This window comes from Rhinolophus hipposideros (assembly GCF_964194185.1).
Source record: "Rhinolophus hipposideros genome assembly, chromosome: 20".
Classification (NCBI taxonomy): Eukaryota; Metazoa; Chordata; class Mammalia; order Chiroptera; family Rhinolophidae; genus Rhinolophus; species Rhinolophus hipposideros.
This window is the reverse complement of record NC_138066.1, coordinates 31,432,054-31,453,599: the sequence shown is the minus strand read 5'-3', so window position 1 is coordinate 31,453,599 and position 21,546 is coordinate 31,432,054. Positions and strand designations below refer to the sequence as shown.

Genomic DNA, 21,546 nt, shown 5'->3' with positions numbered 1-21,546 from the left:
TCCAGGTGGGGATTGTGGGCCGCACTGGGGCTGGCAAATCGTCCATGACCCTCTGCTTGTTCCGCATCCTGGAGGCCGCAGAGGGTGAAATTCTCATCGATGGCCTCAACGTGGCAGACATTGGACTCCACGACCTGCGTTCTCGGCTGACAATCATCCCCCAGGTACGAGCTTGATGTGCATTGGCCACACTGGCCAGTGACCCTGGGGAGCAGACCCTACCCCTGTTCTGTAGCTTGAGGTCCAAGACTGGGACCTCTGTCTGGGAGGCTGGAGAGCCAGACAGTAAGAGCAGAGCCATAGAGCGGCCACATGTCATGGACCTGGAAGGCTCAGATGTACCCTGGCCCAATCAGACCCTGCCCTTCAACCTCCTGGGCCAACAAATGAGGCCAGAGACATCAGAGCCCAGAAGCGTCTCCCCACCTCTGAGGTATTCTGTCCTGGCTTCCTTGTTTCACAGGTCTGAATTACATTTCACTTTTACTGGCTCCTTGAGGTATTTTTTTCCTGCTGACTGGACACTTGGGAGTCAGATTAGCGCTCCGGTCTCTGCTTTAGCGGAGGATTTTGTGATTGGCAGAGCTGAGGGTTATCACTGCCCCACAGGCATTTTTCTATCTCCTTGGCCATTGCCTCCCTCCTGGAGGGCTAGGGACAGAGTGTAAATGCTGCCACCTCAATCCTTTCTTTTTCCCTGACCCTGGGGCCCATGGCACCTTATGGGGCCTCCCGTCTAAGGCCTTGTTGTGTCCCCAGGACCCTATCCTGTTCTCGGGGACCCTGCGTATGAACCTGGACCCCTTTGACAATTACTCAGAAGAAGACCTATGGCGGGCCTTGGAGTTGTCCCACCTGCACACTTTTGTGAGCTCCCAGCCTGGAGGCCTGGACTTCCAGTGCTCTGAGGGAGGAGAGAATCTCAGGTAACAGCTGGGGGTGGGTGGGTCAGAAACGGCACACCCTTTACAGCTAGGGAATCTCGCATCAAATGACACAGAGTCAAGGCTCCCTCCTCCTGCCCTTCTCACTCCCTTCTCAGCCTGGGTGCATTTAGGGGACCTTGTTTTGTCTTGAACATATTCTGTGTACCAGGCACAGAGCACTGTCTCACTGATTCCTCAGAGGTCGCACTTCACAAATGAGGAAACTGAGGCAGGCCCAAAGTCACATAGCTGGGAGAAGCCATGCCTGGGACTTGAACCAGGTCTGGGAGATTCCAAAGCCCCATTCAGTCTTGTCCAGTAGGTTGTCAATGCCATGCTGGCCTGGGAGGGTTGTGGACTGAAACCTGTGGAGCAGGTAAAAGGAAACCGCCAGTGTTTTAGGGAAATCATAGATATTTTCCAAGAGGGATGCAATCTCTTCTGTAGTTTAGGAATGGGCAAAATGAGCTCTCCAGGCCCTCCTTTGCTTTCTCATAGCCTCAGATTTTATATCCCCAGCCGCTGGGCTGTGCGTCAGGGAGAGCCAGAAGTCGCTTCTCACTGAATCTATAGACTTGAGCGTCCCATACCTGTGTTAGCTGTGTGATTTGGGGCAAGTTGCTTAACCTCTCTCTACCTCCTTTCCCTTCACTTTAAAATGGGAATAATAACAGTCTCATACCTCTTTGCACCATGCTGCCCAATAAAAACATAATGTAAGCCATCCACGTATAATTAAAATTTTTTCTAGTAGCCACATTTCTAGTAGCCAAAAGAGAAAAAACACACAGATGAAATACATTTTCATAGTGTATTTTATTTAGCCCAGTATATTGAAAATGTTGCCTTTTCAACGTATAATTGACGTAAAGGTTACTAGGGATATTTTCCATTTTTCCTTGCTAAGTTTGAAATCCCATGTGTATTTTTACATTTACAGCACATCCCCATTCAGACTGGCCACATTTCAAGTGCTCAATCGCCACACGTGGCCAGTGGCTACTGTTTGAACAGAGCAGTCTTAGGGCCATTGTGATGAAATGGAAGGCACTTGGCCGAGATTTACTCCGGAGACGTTTAGCTACTCCTATTTACTCTTATTACTCTACTTGGTCCATACACAGACTCTCCCCAGACCTCAAAAGCAAACAAAACACCTTTATATTTGCTCGGCACTTAGTAGTCTTCACAACACTTTGGATTCCACTGTCTTGTTTAATCTTTACTACAGTCCTGTGGGCCAGAAATGAGGCTTCATCGTGTAAAGTTATTTGCCCAAAGCTGCTCAGCTAGCAAGGGGAGGAGCAGGAACTCAGGGAAGCGAGGGCTTTTGCCCGAAACCCTTCCTTGCTGCGTTATAGCCACCAGTGAGACACTTCCACTCCCCAAGCAGTCCTGTGAGACTAAATGTGCATTTTAGCGGGATTTCACTTACCCAACAATATTGGGGGCGGCTGGTGGACAAGCCTAGGCTTCCAGACCCTGCACCCCATCATCCCATACGGTAGTTGGGTTTTGGCCCATTCTCCCCTCCTTCCTTGCCATCAGCACCTCCCCCAGAGCGTCCCCTCCATCCCCACATATACCAGGATCTGAGACAGAAATGGGCTCCCCTCCTCCTTCGCTGAGCTCGTAGCCACTTTAAATATAACCTGTATCCTGTGCCAGTCCCACCATAAATCAGCCCTGCGTTCTATCTGGCGGCTCATTCTGCTGCCAAAACCTTCATTAGTTGCGGGAATGGGCCAGGGAGAGAGTCTTGCCTTCACTCGGGCAGTGATGACTCACCCCTTGGGGAAGGACTGAGGTATTTGTCCTTGGGGTGGGGGTGCTGCAGCTTCTGTGGTTGGGAACACAGCCTCACTTTGTTCCCTAGCCCTGGCGTCCAAGGCAAGAGGTTGAAGGTATACATCCCGCCCCCTCCTCCACTTCCCCAGTGACCAGACACGGGGAGTCCCCCAGGTCCTCCCCTGCCCTGCCCCTTCCTTGTTCCCACAGCAGAGCCCTGGCCTGTATTTCCCAAGGGAGTGGGAGATGCCTGTCTGAATTGTGTGATATGACGCTCAGTGAGATGGTGTCATATATGCAAATATCCAGGAAGAGCCATTTCAGTGTGCCCTTACTAAGGTGTAAATGACTGATAGAGTGAAGCCTCATGGCACTAGTTGAGTGAGGATGGGGAAGAAAGCACAGAAAAAGACAGACTGGAGATTCAATGTTGTGGAGCACGGACTCTACCCTCAAGGCCCCTCATTAATCCTCTAGTGTCCAGACCTAGGCTCCAGCTTCTGTTGCAAGAGGACTGGGCGGAGGCAGAAATGAAAGAGGTGAGACAGAAAGCCAGTCCCGGGCCATGGGAAAGGAGTAGAGACAGAAACAGTTCAGGGAATGAAGCCTGGAGACAGGTGGGGGGTGGCCGGCTGAAGGCGTCTGCCTTTCCAATTCCCAGTGTGGGTCAGCGGCAGCTTGTGTGCCTGGCTCGAGCCCTTCTCCGCAAGAGCCGCATCCTGGTTTTAGACGAGGCGACGGCAGCCATCGACCTGGAGACTGATGACCTCATCCAGGCCACCATCCGCACCCAGTTTGAGGCCTGCACGGTGCTGACCATTGCACACCGGCTCAACACCATCATGGACTACACCAGGTGGGAACCCAGAACCCAAGCAAGGATGGGCCTAGTGGTGTCACCTGGGCCATCAGGAAGGGCGGGTTATTGGACGTAGGAGAGATGTGTGACCTTGAGCAATTTGCAAAACCTTCATGAACCTCTGTCTCTCAGGGTTATAGAAGAGTCCATGAGATAAAGCGTTTAAAGTGCACGTGATCCCGGGAAACATCCCCTTATCATAATTCTCCCTAGCACCCTTCCTCAGGAGATTGGGGAAGGGACCCTGCCCTCGGAATCTTACGGCTTCCTTGGCGAGGCAGCTCACTCAGCCAAAAGGAAGAATTGTGACCTATTCCCTCATTGTGCCCAATGTCAAGGTGTGGTGCTGGAGAACAAGGGGTGGGACTGGGTGACTCAGATGCCTCATGGAAGTGAGCTGGTGCTGGCATGGCAGGCTGGCTCCCTTGGAGTCATGGGAGCTCAAAGTGACGAAGGGAAGGCAGGACGCTGCCACAAATCTATGCTGAAGGAGTATGGTGGGAATACACTGACAGACTTTCATTCACAAAATAAACACCCATAGGGCATGGGGAGGCAGGGATTGCGCCATGGACAGGGCAATGGGCGGTCCTTATCCCTCTTTCAGAAGTGTGCCCACGCAGCCCCCAGGGGCTTGGGCACCAAGCTGAGAATGCCTGATAGATACTATGGTCTGTCTGTTCCATCCTCACCCCACTGCCATCCAGGACCCCACTGGGAGAAGAGAAGGGAGGCTGGGCAGGAAGTGCTGGGCCCTGGGTCCAGAGAAGGGACAGGGCTGGGCTGAGAGGATGTCTCCAGGCCTAACTGAAAATGGTTTTCACCAGCAGCCCTGAGGGGAGAAAGCCTCCAATTGACCTTGGGGGTGGGCAGTTAGTTATTCTAGTAGAGCCAGCAGAAATTAATCAAATAATCATGCTACTGAATGTGTAATGAGAGGCTGCAGGAAGGAAGCAGGGGTCCTTGTGTGGGCCTGAGGAAGCCAATTCATCCAGGGCAGCCAAGACACTTTGTCTCCTAAGGGGAGGCAAGCCCCAGCCAGGCCCAAAAGGATAACTAGGAGTTTGGGAGCGGGGGAGGAGATGGGGTAGGGAGGGAGCTGAAAATGTCAGGCAAAGAATGCAAAACATGCAGAGGCCGTGAGGTAGGAAGGCCATGTGAGGCTGGGGTACAAAGGGCGAAAAGGGCAGGAAAATCAAATGAGGGGGAGAGCGGGACAGGCCCTACATGCTGTACTTCTAGGACCAGAGTAAAGCATTCAGTCCGTACTCTAAGAGCAATGAGAAGACCCTGAAGGGAGGGGCAGCCTCCTTGGCTCCAGTATAGGCAGAGGCCAGGCAGTGATGTCCACACACTCCTTCCAAGGACACGTTTCCAGGCGCCTCATAGGTGGGGAAACAGAGTGTGGTTCACACCGTCCCATCGAGGGGCATCTCCCCAGGCTTGGGAGACCTCTCTCTACTCTGGTTTCACCCTGGGAGCCAGCCTGTTGTCTGTACCAGGTGCACCCTGTGATTAGTTGGCAGGAGAATCTAATCCCAAACCTGACTATATGTGTATGGGGGGATGGGGTTGGGGGGAGATCCACCCATCAGCGGCAGCCAGATTTGCAGCCAAAGGCCCAGATTCCAGTGTCAAGCCTCACTGCAGCCCGGTTTCCCGCCGTGTGCCTTTGTGAGTTGGCACAAAGCAGATGGAAATGCACAGGGCCCAGCGCACAGGCCTGTGGCTCCCTGCGCACAGTCCTGTGACCCTGGCCAGGGTAAAGGCTCATTAGCGAAGGTTTTCGGAGCCCCGACTAGCAAAGATGAATAGGATCCTTGTGTTTGATCCCAGAAACCGCCTCGTCTGCCAGGAGAGCAAACGGAGTGGCTAAAATAACCAGCCTTGCAAGTGTGCACATGTGGTGTAGCGGCTGCGTTGGGTGGGTTGACTGAAACAGGAGGGTTGGCATGTCACTGCAGGGCTTGAGCAACACCCAGGGCAGAGCTGGGCTGTGACGCTAGGTCTGAGCGGACAGATACCTGACCACTTCTTTTCTTTGGCTAGGATCCTGGTCCTGGACAAAGGGACAGTAGCTGAATTTGATTCTCCAATCAACCTCATTGCAGCCAGAGGCATCTTCTATGGGATGGCCAGAGATGCTGGACTTGCCTAAAATATATTCCTGGGATTTCCTCCTGGCCATTCCTGGTTTTCCTCAGGAAGGGAAAGGACACCAAATATGTCTGCAGAATGGACTTGAAGGCAAATGCTGGGGAATTTGTGGGATTTTTGCCTGTAAAGCACCTCACAGGGTAATCGTGCTAAATGCTGCAGATGAGAACGTGAGGCCCAAGAGGTACCCAATATGCCTGAGGTCACAGCTGGTTTGAGGTGCAGAGCCCAGACTTGTCCCCAGGTGTCCTGATACCCAATCTTGTGTTATTTCCCCACTACACTGTTTTCACTCACTTCATGGAATGACCTCCCTGCCCCCTATGATTTTTCATATTTTCTACTCTGAAGTATTCTTTTTTTTTTCCAATAAAGCTTTTTTCCTCTTGGAACAAAAGATTGCCAGGCCAGGTTGTCCCCAGGAACTGAGTCCTGTACTCTGGAGTGCTGGCCTGAATCCATTAAAAATAGAGCACTGGTGTAAAGGAGTTACATGGTCAACATATACACCCAGATGTAGGCTTTCTCTGCTTGGTCACAGGTGTGGGGCTTAGGACCTTTGGGGGAGGCAGGGAGGAAGGGGAAGAAGTAGAAATGGACTTTATACACATCTATATAGCTGCAATTATCTGAAGACTGTAGATCCAAGAGTTTTGGGTTGGAAATATTGCCTTCACAGCCAAAATTCACTGGGTAATTGCCAGTAGTTCCTGCTCTGCTGTGCAGATATTATAAAAAGGTGAAAAATAAAGCCCCTGAAATCTGACCCAAGCCCTCTTGGGAAAGCTGCTGTGAACACCTCCACATTTATGTCGTCCCTCAGACCTCTTAGCCTGCTTCTCTAGGGACTGAGAAGTGCGTGGTGCTTCATTTCCTTGCTCCTTTAGAAGTCTGTTCCGGACAGGTCCCCATAACCAGTGAGGCCTCCGAGTCACTCATCTTCCTCAGTCCGGCTGAAGCTGAATGTGGGAGGGGCACAGAGCAGCCCAGGCTGCCCCTGCCCTGACAGTCCCAGGCTGGTAAATGAGATGAGGGAGTGAATTAAATTTGATTTCTTGAGCCAATCATTTATTTTCTACAGGTCAGAGTCCACCTGCACAAGACCTTATATTTGAAATGGATCTCTTCTTTGTTACCTTACTAAGTTTTCTGATCTCTCTCATTTCCTCTACCTTTATTCTTAGTATGATGTGACTGGTTGTGGGTGATGGTTTGTTATCTGCCCCCACCCTAACTGGTTTGCAGTAGGTGTGGAGATGTCTCCTCTGATCTGGTTTTTCTTTATGCATTGGGTTGGCCTGAGCTGCAGGACCATTTGTTAAAGGTTAATCACATTTTGTTTTTTTTGGCAGGCTCTTTCTGCCCAGGATGTTTGTGAGTGTATGGAAGAAGACTTCCATCCTTGTGATAAAGCAAGTATGAAAACACAAATGCCCAAATTATTCTGCCTCTGCTTGGTGCTAAGAAAAGGTCTCTGCTATGCTCACTGATTTATTAGACCAATTTGGCATGACGTCTGCTTTGTGAGGCTCTGGCTGCCCTAAACCAACAGAAATGCAGATTCATTCAGCATCATTGTCAACTAAAGATTCGAAGGTGTAAGGCTGTATTTCCTCTCCTGTTTTGGGAGTTTGCTTCTGAGCTCATTGAGGCCCTGACAGGTGCTGCCAGCCCAAAGGAGAGGCTCAGTTGTGTAAAGTAAATAGGATAATCAAAAAATGTGGTTAATAGAGGATGACCTCCATCTAGCTGGCTCAGCTACTCCGGGGAAATGAAGCTGACTGCTGTGAACTGGGAGGAAAGACAGCGCACGAAATATCTGTCTCCAGGTGTTACTGATAAGGCATGAGCACCAAAGCAGCAGCAGGATGCAGGCTCAGGTGGGAAATGGTCCCTTCTATTCCTCCTCCGGAGTGTCTCGTCCCTGGGACTGTCCAACAATTGGAAGCCCCTATGATTAGAAGTATACTGCTGTTTAGGAAAGCCAAAATTAAAGAATATGGGCTCTGTCAGTTAATATTTAATTTTAATAATACTTGTTATATTTGAACAGTCAGCACACAAAGGAAAAAAACCTTCAGTGAATGTTTACACAGTGTGAACTCATGCTTTAAATATGCAGTGGAGGAGGAGGGGTGAATTCACAGTTAACAAAACTAAAAAGAAATCTTTGTTATAAATTACACAAAGCATATAAAAATATTTCTCTGAATGCATAGATTAAGACTTTAAACTCACCTACCAGCAACTGTGCAGTCTTATCCTACTGCCATACATACAAGTCACTGAACCACAGAGGACTTTATAGAGGAAAGGGACCAGTCAATGCAGGGCCCATCTCTCACCTGAGATGCCAAGACCCTCGCTCCCCGTTTCTTAAGCCCTGGGAATGTCCTGAAGCTACTCTGTAGTCCTCCCGGCCAGGGGCCTCCACTGCTTCAGAGTCTCTCTTTGACCTGGATGGCTGGAAGAGTTTTAACCCCAGTGATACAGACACGAATTAATACTGAATTTATTTCCTCCAGGTAGAACTAGCCTTAATTTTATCAGTCAATTGTAACTTTTTTCAAAGGAAAGGGGGGAAAAAGGTTAGTATATCTAAATAACTAGCTTCTGATTGGTTGAAATCAAGGGAGGTTTCTTGTTTAAAGTACTTCCGACAAAGGGAGTAATAAATAACCTTTACTCTGCTATGCAAACACTGTACAAGGGTAAGTAAGTCACCCTCAGTAATGGGTGGAATATAGGTTAAGTCACTGAACAGTGACTCCGTGAAGCTGGCCATGAAAACACCTCAACTTCAGCTCAGCATTTGGGCAGCAGCAGGAGGCCATCATCTTAGCACCACATTCGCTTCCACTGACATATTCTGCACATTCTCTCTCAATCGTGTTCCAATAAAATTAACACAGTTAGGAAGTTAAGTTTCTTTGGAAACTATAGGCACTATGGGGAAAAAGCTTCTTAAGACAGGGAGGCTCTTCAACAGCTGGCTTCAGACCCCTGGCTCGCCTGTCTAAGTGTGCTCATTCTTATTTCTAAAGTTAAGCTATTTTAACAAGACAGTGGCTTTTCTTTTAACATTGATAACACTGAAGGAAAGAAAAAAAATACTTGAATGCATTCTTTTAAAAAATTCTTATGTCATGCTCAAGAGTTTAATCGGGTGTGTTTTTTTCCAGAACAAAGCCTGGTAGACCCACAATTGACTTTGTTAAGTGGATTGGTGTGGGTAGTGGGGGAATCCCTAAGATCAAACAATTTGCTTATAAAAGAAACAGATTTCAGAGTTGTGTAAAAATCCTAATAATTTCAAAATAACCTTTATCTTTGATACAAAAATAAAGATCCTAACTCCTTTAGCTCAGTTTCCCACAATAACCTTTAAAATAGCAACAAATTCAGTCTCAAAAATTGCTTTTCATTTCTAGTGGAAAATGAAAGTGGAGAACATGGACAGGCAATGTTTGTGCTCTTCTTGTTCGGTGCAATGAAACAGATAGATGACAGGAATCACTTTAGAGTTAAAAAAAAAAAAAAAAAAAAAGCGGTTGCTCTGTTGGGAAGCATCGGAGAGCCCTCTAGTGACCATGAGGGGAGTTAATGCCGTGAGGACAGTCTAGGCAATGGCAGACTAGAGAAACAGTCCTGAATGTTTACAAAGGAAAAAGTGGGGGAGGGTAAGCTCTTTTGGTTAACAGCATATTTACAAGTAGGTAAATGTATTCTTAAATACTTTTAACCTGAGTAATATTATAAATATGTTATATGAAACCTCAGTCACAAGACACACTAAAGCCCGTTTGTCCAGTACCTGTGCTTCCCCAGTTTTCCTGTCCAGTTAGTTCACATTTGAGAATTGTGAGCACTCAACACCGAGAAAAGTGTATCCTGGGCCTTAGGTGCACTAACAGGAGTAGCTAGAAATAGGCTCTGCTCCCTCTCAGCTTCTGCTTAGACAACTCTCTTACATGCTGTACATAAAACACACTGGCTAGAGAACTGTCGCTTCTGCCTCTCCAGGCCACTTCTCAGGTGTTCACAGCTTCGAGCAATAGGTTTATTGTGCACCAAGAGGCTTGGAAGAGTGGCACCGCTGCTTGGGGGTCAGGGGTTCCTACCTTGGCAGAATGATGTTAGTGGGCACTGCTCAGTGGCACCGGGGGCCCTCCCAGGCATCCAAGGCATTTAGATCAATGGCTTGTCCTTGGCCCAGAGGTGACACACACTGTCACAATGCTCAGTGATAAAAGTCCCTGCTGCATTAGTAAGTCAGTTTTGAAGCTCTCCTGTTGTAGCAAGGCCTTTCAGTCAGTGTGGATGCAGCATTTCTGAACAGAAAATTATTTTCACTTATCATTAGAACCAGTTCTAGCTCTTGGAAATCTTGGAGTCGAGCAACGTCTTTATCCTAAAACAAAAATGGGTGAAACAGATTAAGAGGAGCCATTTGTCTCTATATGTTTGGTGTCCTGTGTTGGGTTGATATGAGTATCTTGGCTCATTTTAAAGCCTAGAAGCAAAAGAAAAAAGAAAATTCCTTTTGGCAGGCTGTCAGTGAGAGGGCAGCGAGGTCCCCAGGGGTGTGAGCGGGGTTGGACTGGTGGAAGCCATTAAGAGAAGCTGCTATAAGATGAGCACACCTTGAAGGGAGAAGCAGTGCAGGAATCAGTTTTCCTCAGGTGCTCCGAGAAGCCAGAAACCTGGTGTTCAAAGAACCCAGAGATGTTGGGAGGACCACAAATGTATGTGGGTTTGCCATATAATTTAACCTGGTTTTGAGAGTGCACTAAGGTAACCCTTACAGATCACTATAGAAATAGCTAAAAATGGGTATATGTGAATGATAGTTCAGAAAATTCTCTCTGGTAGCCTACAACTTTCAAAAATGTCAATGTCCCCAGTAGAGGAAAAGAAAGCTCAGTGATTACCTTTGGAAAACCACCCTTTGCTCCCTTTCTATTTTCTTTTCCTTTCTTCAAGTATGTATATAACCAAGGAGGAAACTGGATGTTTTCCAAATGCAAAAAGCAACCAACCACTCATGTTTAACAGACTTGCCTTACCTTTCTTACCAGCGTATTGGGTAACTTTCTGATCTTTTCCACCTGGTCCGGATTAACACCCAGCTCACAGCAACTCACTCTGAGTAATTCTTGGTAGGTAAGTTCCTGTCGGTCCAGTTCAATTTCAATGAAATCATTTTCTCGAAGAGATGGGTTCTGAATTCTCACCTTGAGTACCAGCTCTAGAAAAAAGAGGGATAAATGTCAATGAATGTTTCTGGCATAATCAGCCTATGTAATTTAAGGTCTTTTCCAGAAGATGTTTATATTTAACCATGCCCCATGCTGGAGGCCTGTGCCACCAAATGAGAAAAACTAAACACCATCAGCAGAATTTGCTCGGGCCTAATTCAGGCTCTGCTGGCATAGTTTCCTGCATTGTCTTCCCTACATCTAAGACTGTGGTTCACAAAGAAAAAGGGGGTGGGGTGGGATGGGGTGGGGGTTGGGGAAGAGGACAACCATCACAGCTGTATAGAAGGATAATTTACTTCTGCTGCTGGAACTAAGGAGGTAAAGGCTAAGAATGGGTTTAGGAGTCAAACTGCACAGCAGGGGAAGAAGAGAAATGAAAGAAGGCATGGGTAAGATATGAGTACATGAGTTACTCTAAAAAGATTTAACAATTGAGGATCTAAAGGTATTTATGAAGTATGAAATTCCCTGCAATAAACAGTAAAAGGGCAAAAAGCTACTAATAAAAATTAGAGTCTAACTAGGATTTCAATTCAGTACACCTTAATAAAGGGAGGCATTTTAGCTTTGGGAATAAACATCTTACTGCACCAGGAAGTAAGGAAATGCTCCAAGAATGATAGGACATGTCCAAGGGACATAAGAACTGGCTTGAAGAAGCTCCCTCTGGGCAAATATGGCCTCAAAGTAACAGTAATGGACTATAACCCAATGAATAAAATAAGAATCTATGAGCTTATATTGATATGAATGGAGAAGGGAAATCCCTTCTTTACAGTAGAATACCAACTAATAAATAGAGAAAGAATGACAGGAAATCACATTCTACAAAATAATTGGCCTGGATTCTTTAAAAATATTGAGGTCCAAAATGATAGAGAAAGGCCGAGGAAACGTTACAGATCAAAGGAGACTAAAACAACATAAGTAAATGTAACGGGTGATCCTGGGCAGAGGGCACAGTGGAGTATGTGACGATAGCTACAAAGGCCATTGTTGAAACAACTGACAAAATTTAAATATGAACTGTGGATTAAAGAACAGTATTATATATCAAGATTACATTTCCTAAATTTGATAATTGTACTGTGTACAATTATGTAAGAGACTATCTGTGTTCTTAGGAAGTACACGCATAAATAATTCAGAGTAAATGGGCAAAAGGTAAACAATTTGTGAATCTGAGTAAAGAGAGTTCCTTGTACAAGTCTTGCAACTTTTCTGGAAATCTGTAATTAAGCTCAAAATAAATAAGTCCCTCCCCAGCGCCCTCAAAAAAACCAGGAAGTAAAGTACTACACCTCTGGACACATCTGCCCCTTTGCAGAGGCTGTTTGCTAATAAGGGGTTACCTTGCATATTAAATGGAAATGCTCCAGTGAAGAAAAATGGCTGGAATGCTGGCGCTGGCCCTGCATATGTCCCATTTTGAGGCTCCAGGGACACTGGTGGCTTGGACGGGACAGAAGAGAACAGTGAGCGACTCTGACTCACTGGTGGCTGACAAACAGGACCTGGTTTTGTGCTTTCTGGTGTTCTGAGTATAGCAGAGGGGGCAGACACATCCCCGTTTTGAACGAGTGCCAAAGAGGTACGGTCCTGAGGAAAGGCCCCAAGCAGGGGAGGTTCCCCAGCGGGGAGTAATGGAGGTGACCCATCTGCAGGGGGTGATGCAGGAGGTGTGGAAGGCCCCCCATTCTGCAGCTTGGCCGAATCCTCTTCCACAGGGGTGTAGCTAAAAGGGAAAGCCGGGTTGGCCAAATAGTTGGGAACAAAGGGCGGTTCTGACTCCTTCAGCTGGGGTAGGTTTTCGCCATCATCATCATCTTCCACTTAAAAAGAAGAAAACACAGAACTTTTACATAGCCCTTTAAACATTACTAAGAAAAGACTGTCTTGTGAAAGCTAGTATCTTTTGGGATATGACAAATACTTTGGTCAGTGTTTAGTGCCTTTTCAAGTCAAAAAAGAAAAGAATATTTCGTTAGGTTTATAATTACCATTTTTATCACCTTAAATTTTACAGATTAAAAAATAAAACCTTATAATGCCTACCTTTCCAGAAACAGCATGGAATTACTATCTTGCATAGTAACACAGTCATTGCTTTTAGAAACAGACGGGTTGTTTGAATGGCATCAAGAATGTAGCCAATAATAACACAAGTCTTCAATTTATTTGACAAATGCAGACTCACCTCCCATAATCTTCCTGATTTCTCTCCTTGATGTTAATTGGACTGGCATTTCTCCTTTTGTGGTAAGAATCTCTTTGTCAGCTCCTGATTTTAACAAGTAAGAGACTACCTGACCATGATTGCGTTTACATGCCCAGTGTAAACAAGTCCTGTCCCAAAGAAAAGGAAAAAAATAGAGTGATCTGAGATTTCAAATTCTGCGTGTTAGTAAATAAATATACGCAAGAGTTCAGCTAGCACCAGGGAACCAGGCTGGTAATCTCAACTTTTCTTTTCAGAAAGCAGACGATCAAAATATTTAGTATGCTTACAATTTATTTTTAAATTTCATTTCTGGTCCTTGGGAGAAGCAAATTTATCCTAGTAGCTTTAATTTCCATGGCTTCCAGAAGGCTGGCAGGCTGGTTGGCTAGATGAACTCTAATGGTATTGCTGAGTGTTACTCTGTCAGTATCACTCATTAGATTGCCCCAGTCTCTCTAAAATATATCTTTATATTGCCATATTCCTTTCCAGGGATTATGGAAACTTGCTTCATATGCAGCAAATATCACTAGAAGAATAAATATTAGCAGGCAAATAACTATCTTCTATCTACAAGCATGCTGTGCTGTTAAAATTATCATCATCACAGCAGATATTCCTGTCTGACACTCAGTTGCTCACTCTTTTCCTCTTTTTCTTTCCTTCACACACACACACAAAAGGATTTCCAAATTTCCATTTTTAAAAAAGTTGGCTTCTCTAGTTCTCTCTGGGCTACAAATATACACTCATCGGCTTAAATGTAAGGCACTGCACACAGACTTTAATTCCCAAGGCACTGTTAAAATGTCTATCAACCACCAAAACTTGAGAATTCTTCTAACATACGAGACTCATTTAAGTAAAATGAATTATTTAATATTGTACAGGAGGAGGAGGAGGAGGAGGAGGAGGAGATTATGCACACTCGGAAGGGTTATTTTAACACTGCATAGAAATATAATTAGTATGCCAGCAAAAACTCCATCTTAGCAGAAATGAAAGGATTCGGAGCGACTAAATTCATCCCCAGTTGCCAAAGTTGAATGATATAATGGAAGGAAAATACTTTTTCCTGCTCTGTTTTGAAATGCCCTCATTTACCAACTCTCCAATTGCACTGAGAGTTCAATTAGAGCTTATAGCCAAATACAGATATGGTAAAGCACAGAACATATGTTCAATAGTGAGGATTAGGTCACTAACCTGGGAAATAGAATAGCTAGAAAGTTCATCTGGTTCCAGGAAAAAGCTGATTTTACCCTGGGCACCTTAACATTCATGACTTACAGCTTGTCTGGCTGTCTGGGAGCAACTCCATTGGTTCCCGAGTGACATTCCACAATAGTATTCATTAGAATTAGATTACTCAGGTGCCTTTAAGGGGCACTTTATGACGAAAAGACTGCCAATTTGGGAAATACAAGGGCAGAGTCTTGATCTAGACTTCTACAACATAAGCTCCATGAGAAGATAAGAAAGTGTCTGCTTGGGCATACATGGGCTTAATTAACATTTTGCTGAACGAGTAAACCAAGAAGATAGATGTTGCCAGGTGTAGAAGGATCCAATGCGTCCTTGTCTCTGGGCAAACTGCAGCCAAGACTGTGTTTGTGGGTGGATATTTGTGGCATAGGTTTGAAAAGTGAATAATTGTAATAAGCGAGCGCTCAAAAATGAATGGAGCATGATGAGAAAAATATGTTCGCTTTTGGAAAAAGTGCTCACTTGCTAGTAGTAAATCATGACAAACGTGTTCATGACAAGCTTAAGAGTGAAGGAGGTAATTTACGGCCAGTGGGTCTGAGAGACTGGGAAAAGCCACCTAGCTAAAATATCACCCTTAAAGTGGGGTTAAGTCAACCCTGCGCCCTGCGTGATCATTTACAGTCAAGACCTGTGTGGCTCTGAGCAGTCATAGCTCAGAGCCCCTGCCGCCAGGCTATATTTTCAACTTCTTCATAAGCCATACTGGTTGCTTAAAGCCACGGGGTATGCATGACACTTCAATTACAATTGATGTGGGAGTTCTATCTTTGAACTTCAATTCCTGAAGCTTTAAATTTGCAGCCAGAATATCCTATTAGTGTTGGGAAGTATTTCAAGACCAAAGGGACCAGGGCATCATTCATCAGTGCAGAAATTGTGGTTACTGAGCAACCAAAAACTGACAGCAGTAACCATCCTGCTTTCTATGTTAGAGAGTAAGTTTTTAGAGGATAATCTTTATATCTCATTATCCAGCACACTGCTTAACAATAAACACAGATATAATGCTTTAAGATATAATGCAAATAAGCACAGATACAATGCTGGACATTGGTCTAAAAACATTACATATATTAACTTATTTAATCTTGTAAACAATCTAAGCAACCCATGAGTTAAATAATGTTATCAACATTTCACAGATGAGGAACCAAGGCAGTCAGCAAATAAATAAACAAAATAGTGCTTTGTGGTAAGTGTTAAAGGGACAATAAAGCAAGGAAAGGGATTAGGGGATGCCAGAGGCAGGGGAGGGGCATGGTGCAATTTTAAATTGAGGGTCAATGAAAGGCTCACCAAGGTGACGTCTAAGCTAAGACCTAAAGAAGGTGAGGGAGCCAAAGCATTTTAGATGGAGAGGAGAGGAAACACAAAGGCCTTGAATTATGGCTGTGCCCTGGTGTTTCAGGAAAAGCAAGGAGGCCAGGGGAGCAGAATGAAGAAAGCAAGAGGGCAAATCCGGAGATGAGGCATAGAGGTAAGGAGGGAGGATTGGGGGACAGGGAGTAGAAGCTATAGGACTCTTCCTATGGGCTCTTACTCTGAGTGAGATGGGACCCATAAGAGGGTTTTGAGGAGAGTGAAATGATCTGGCCTATAGTTTTAGTTAGGCTGCTGTGTTGAAAAAAGACTATAAGGTATAACGGTTAGAAGCAATGATCCAGGCGACAGAATGACGGCAGCTCTGTACCAGAGGTGTAGTGGTAGAGCCAGTGAGAAGTAGTCAGATTCTGACGGTAGCCGAAGTGGAGCTGGCAGAATTAGTCAATGACTGGATGTGGGGTGTGAGGAAAAGACAGGAGGCAAGAAAGGTACCCGAACCTTCTGGCTTGAACACCTCAGATACGGAGATGAGAACACGGAGAAGCAGGCTTGGGCAGTCAAACATATGAACGGAGACTAGGAATTCAACCTTTGACATGTTGAATTTGAAATGCCTATTTAAACATCGGGCCCAATTAAGTCTATGAGAAGCCTCTTTAGGTTATTTCATTCAACTTACATTAAGACCTAAGTGGCTTTATTAAATGATTCATGAATTTGGCAGTATCCCATCTAGCAAACAGAAGGGAGCTCCGAGAAGTTGCACAAAATGGAAGATTTTTATAGGCAGAAACTGGGCGGGACAAGAAATTTACCAACATAGGGCAAGAAGGATAATTTTTTTCAGACAAGTGTGCTTTTCTTTGGGGAAGGGCAACAGGGTTCTCATCAGGCAGATTACCACACTAGTATCGATTAGGAAATCCCAGACTGATTGGCATAAGGTCACATTTCTGGGATGGGCTGAAACTGCAATTAAGTCTTGGTTTGCTGTCCTTGGGGCCTTGGGCCTGTTACTGTTTTTCCAACAGTACCTACTGTGTGGCAGGCATTATGGTTAGGAAAGTGGGGTCTGAAAGTCAGATGCTGGGTTTGTTTCCCAGCTCCACTAGGTACTGTAAATGCTATGACCTTGGGGAGATTACTTAACCTTTCTGGGCTTCAGTTTCCTGATCTGTAATGGAGAGAATAACAATAGCTATGTCCCTGAGTAGTTGTGAATAATACATGTAAAGAACCTCGTTTGTGCTACTGAGCAAGCTCAATAAATGTTAGCTATTTATGTTATGCTTCATCTTGTTAAATATTCACAATATTCTCCTGAAATAATTTGAAAATGAAGTGACTCCATCAAGTTGGAATAGCTAGGCAGGAATGGACAGGAAAGACCAGCCTCATTCTTCTACACAACACTGCCTCTCAGTGCCAGAACAGTGATTCACAGCTTGTGAAACACCGAAGAATGTCAGAAAAGGTACACACAAAACAGCAAGCTTGTTTGCAAACACTTTTAAACAAAACAAAACAGCAGTATCTGTCTCCTAGGTTTCTCAAAAGTTACCCAGGCTGTTTTCTTTAGAGTAAGGAGGTAGATAGATTTGTGAGGAGTCAGGAAACCGTGGTTCTGGTCCTGGCTATTATATTAATAGTTGTGTGACCTAGAGCAAGTTATTTTCTGGGGTGAAACCCATCTCCATTGTTGCTTTCAGTTCTAAAGGATTCCACTTAAAAAAATAAAACATTTGCAAACCGATTTTTACTCTAAGCCAGCAAAGTAGACTGGATCAAATGAATATTTTAAATTTAAATGTGAAGAAGGCAGAATAATACCACACTCAGTAACGTAACACTAAAACTTTGACCACCAGCACATCTTAAAATGAGACTTCTGAGTTAACTGGCAAGGACTCAGTTGCAGGCAGGCATCTAAACCCTTGGATCAAATTCTGTTTCTGAGCTTGTAAAAGGAAAACAAAGCAAAACACTGTAGAGAATAAATGAATGAGTCTTCCCTCAACAGGCAGCTGTAGGCAGCAGCAATCACTGCTGCAGTGAGACACAGAGAAGCAGAGTAGTGATGCAAGTGACTTTTTTTTTTTTCCTGGTCTTGGTAAAAGAAATCGTACTCATTTATAAGATTCCTATTTGCTCCGTTGCTTATGCTTTTGGCTCTGCACAGTTGTGTTCTTCAGAAGCAGCTTTGGCAAAATAATTCAACATTCAAACCGGGATGAGCTCCGTATTAGCGTGAGAATCGTAGCCTGCACCGTTCAAGCCAATTTCGCCGGGGGATGCGGGGCTCGCGGGGGCGCCAGGGGTCGGGTGGGCGCTGCCTCGGGAGGACCACGTGGGTCAGGATTTAGGCAGGCCGCCTTCCGGACTACACCAGGTAGGGGGGCCCGGCAGGCCTCCAGAGCTCACAACCTCCGAGGCCCCAGGCGCCAGGCCACGCCTTTGCTGGTGTCGCCCCGATCACGGGCGACCGTCCGGCGCCCGGGCCCGCAGCTGGGACCCTGGGCCTCCCCCGCTCCCCACTTACCAGCCGTTGACCTCATTTTGGGAGTTCACATCCACCCCGCTCTCCACCAGTTTCTGCACCTCCCGAATGTCCCCCAAGGCCGCGGCCTCCCGCAGCCTCTCCTGCTGCTCCTTCTGCTCTAGGAGAGCGCTCATCTTCCCCTCGGACCCAGGTCCCACCTGGGCCCGCCCTCCCGCCCCGCCCCGTTCCGCTCCGGGCCCGTCAGCGCCGCCGCCGCGGCGGCCCACTCCTGGCCATGGGGAGGGAGAGTGGGCACCGCCCGCCCTGCTCGCGCCGCCGCCTGCGCCCGGCCCGCGGCTTCTGCTCCCTCCCGCCGGCCGCCTGCGGCTGGCTCAGGCCTCCTCCCCGGCCGCGCCTCTCGCAGGCCGGCTCCGGGGGACCCTATTCAGAGTGACAACGCTGACCCAGATATTTTCCGTTCCTACCCTGGGCCCTGGCGCCCGGGCAGGCTGTTTATGTAACTGCTGCACAATATTATCTGCTGTGATTCATGGACTATTTTTAGACCTCCCTACCCCACAGCTTCAAGGGAGGAGGACGGACACATGGAAAGAAAAAAAAAAAAGCATACTTGAGAGCCAGAAAAGCCTTATCCTCTGGCGCAGGCTGTTTACCAGGCATCAAAAATAATTGGTAGGTTCCCCCCCTCCACCTTCCCGGTTTGGCTCTTTTTCCTTATTTGAGCCAACTGTTACCCAGCAGGATGGGGAAATGGGCTGAAAACGATCCTACTATTATATGCCCATTATTGCAGACATAGATTACACTGTTCTTTCTTCTTTTGACAGTGCTTGGGACCATTCAGTTCTAATATTTATTTCAATTGCTGTTGTTTTGCATCTTATTTCTTCTAACAGAGATTTCTTCTAAATTGGCTTTCAGGCAAAATATTTATATTCTGCCTCGAGTCTATAAACTGTAATTTATTACTGCTTATAAATCACCATTAATTACTCTTCACGTAAGGTCATGCAAGGAAAAAAAGAAAGAAAAGAACACCAAAGAGGCTTTGGAGCTAACCTGGTCCTAATACCAGGAGCTCCAGGGAGAGCGATGGTGTGGATATAAATAGTATTTTGCCTGACTCTTTGCCTAGTCAGTTTAATGATGCTCAGAGCCTGGCCTGGCAATATTTTACTACCCAGTGGGAGAAAAAGAAAAAATTGTTTTGCTGAGCTCAGGTGCTGCAAGACATTTTCCAATATGGCACAGGATGGAACCTTGCAAGTGGGGTCAGGAGGATTAAGGAAGGCAATAACCCAGTGGTGAAAAGGAGGAAGGCCTGAACAAACGGAGGAGATGAAATAAAAATGAACAAATTTAGGCATGGAGTTTTCATTTCCCTCTTTTGGGGGCTGCCCAAGACCTGTGCAGTAAGCATTTTTCTTGCTACTGTTTAAGAAAACCAACATGTGTCTGTTTACTTATTATGACACAATAATTAACATAGTACACAGTGCATACCAGGTGGTGGTGAATATAAATTAACTGCACACTTAAATTGACCCCCACTGCACACTGGAACTCTGATTGAACTTACATTTTCACTTGTCTCCCAATTTAAATTTTAATTCTCAGATATAGCATGTACTTCATCTGAACTGCCTTGCATGGCACTGGAATTGGGCCCTTTAACACAATTTGAATGACATGGGAGTAGGTAGTCACCTCTTTTTTTAAAAAGCAGTTTAAAAAAATCAGTAGTGACTGCACTGGAAAGACTGAGTTCTTGTTGTAACAGTTTCTTTGTCAAATTTCCCTTCCTTAAAAGGATTGTAGCATGTGCTCTGCAATAACTATTGAATTGGTGAATATTAATTTCTTAAACTCATCCTTGGCTTATCTCTTAACTCCAAGCTCCTGGTTACACTCACATAAAAAAACAACAACAAAAAAAACAAAAAAATCCCACCTTTCTCCACAAACAAAATCTCTAATCTTGGCTATAGCTGAATGCAAGCTGATGGCTATTTTATTGCTTCAATTTATTTATACTTTGTCTTATCTCTAGGGAATTATATCGAACTCACTGGGTGTATTAAGCAGGCACTGTTCTAACCACTGAAGATGCTGCTTGCTGCAAACTAAATCAGAGTCCCTGACTTCAAAGAACACACAGTCTAGCAGGAGAGAGGAGGCAAACTACAGAATGTGAAAAGTATTACAAGAGGAACAGTATGGCATATGGCATACTGGTTGTGAGCATGGAGATTGAGACTGGATTGCCTCAGTTTGTATCCCAGGTTTGCCTCTTATATAATCTTGGATGAGTTAGTTACTTGACCTTTCTGTGCTTCAAATTCTGCATCTGCCAAATGGGGATGATAATCATAGCACCTATTTTGTAGGATTGTTCTATGGATTGAATGACTATGTGTAAAGCCTGGACACTGGAAACACTCAATGGATTGTAGGTATGTTACAACAAGGTTAAGTCAAGGAGGAGCCCAATAGGATGGGAGGTCAGGAAACAAGGGTAACGCCCAGGTTTCTGGCTGGGTAGATAGTGGTGCCATTTATTGGGATTTGGGACAAAGAATGAAGAGATCTCAGGTACAGGTGATGAATTCACTTTTGAATGTATTGAATTGAGCTTTCTGAAGACCTTTAATTACCGCTACTATCAACACTTATTGCTAGGCAATACATTAAGTGCTGTACATGAATTATCTATGAATGGTTTCATTTAGCACCCAAAATAACCCATTATTATTATTATTATTATTATTATCATCTGAGGCTCAATGCCATGCAGCTTAATGAAGGAGCAAGGTTTTGAAATCAAGCAGTTAGACTCCAGAACCTGTGCTTTCCTTTCTGATTTTCATTCAAGTGGAGCTGCCCATTAAACAGTTGTGTATATGAGTGTGGCACTTAGGAAGGAGTTCTGGGCTAGTGATTTGGATTTGGCAGTCATCAGCAAAAAGTGCTAGTTGAAGACATGGGAATGGAAGAGACGCCCCAAGAGAGTATATTGAGTTCTGAAAGAAGATAGCCAAAGATAGAATCCCAAAGAATACCCAACATTTTAATGATAGAAAAGGAGAAAACCTCAAATAAGACTGAAGAGGAACAGCTGGAATAGTAGGAGGAAGAGCAATGGAGTGGGAGGATTTGGAGAAAAGAGTGATTCAGCGGGTAAAATGCTGCAGAAAAGGCAAGAAGAAAGAAAGGACTAAAAAGTATAGAATGAATTTATCCAG

General features: G+C 45.4%; 3 protein-coding genes across 4 annotated transcripts in view; 2 read left to right on the top strand and 1 right to left on the bottom strand.

Annotated features, from left to right (window-relative positions):
• ABCC3 (ATP binding cassette subfamily C member 3) overlaps positions 1–7,166 on the top strand; it is a 42,523-nt gene extending 35,357 nt beyond the window's left edge. The window contains exons 28-31 of the mRNA XM_081027663.1: positions 6–164; positions 760–926; positions 3,376–3,570; positions 5,623–7,166. Coding sequence (XP_080883789.1) covers positions 6–164; positions 760–926; positions 3,376–3,570; positions 5,623–5,731 — 630 coding nt within the window. The 3' untranslated portion in view covers positions 5,732–7,166. The remainder of the gene's footprint in view (positions 1–5; positions 165–759; positions 927–3,375; positions 3,571–5,622) is intronic.
• Positions 7,167–7,738: 572 nt separating this feature from the next.
• On the bottom strand, positions 7,739–18,601 carry ANKRD40 (ankyrin repeat domain 40). 2 transcript variants are annotated; one of them, XM_081027664.1, is made up of 5 exons: positions 18,344–18,601; positions 13,189–13,337; positions 12,344–12,823; positions 10,797–10,978; positions 7,739–10,141 (listed from the first exon to the last, which is right to left on the bottom strand). In XM_081027664.1, the coding sequence occupies exons 1-5, from the start codon at positions 18,475–18,477 to the stop codon at positions 9,995–9,997; spliced, it is 1,092 nt and encodes a 363-aa protein (XP_080883790.1). In that variant the 5' UTR covers positions 18,478–18,601; the 3' UTR covers positions 7,739–9,994. The 2 variants fall into 2 exon arrangements, with proteins under 2 accessions (XP_080883790.1, XP_080883791.1); XM_081027665.1 differs by having other exon boundaries at positions 13,189–13,272; positions 18,344–18,498.
• A 322-nt stretch (positions 18,602–18,923) lies between these two features.
• Positions 18,924–21,546, top strand: part of LUC7L3 (LUC7 like 3 pre-mRNA splicing factor) — a 28,461-nt gene continuing 25,838 nt past the window's right edge. Inside the window, exons 1-2 of the mRNA XM_081027662.1 lie at positions 18,924–18,976; positions 20,355–20,586. The gene's annotated coding sequence lies outside the window, so the exon portion shown is untranslated. The remainder of the gene's footprint in view (positions 18,977–20,354; positions 20,587–21,546) is intronic.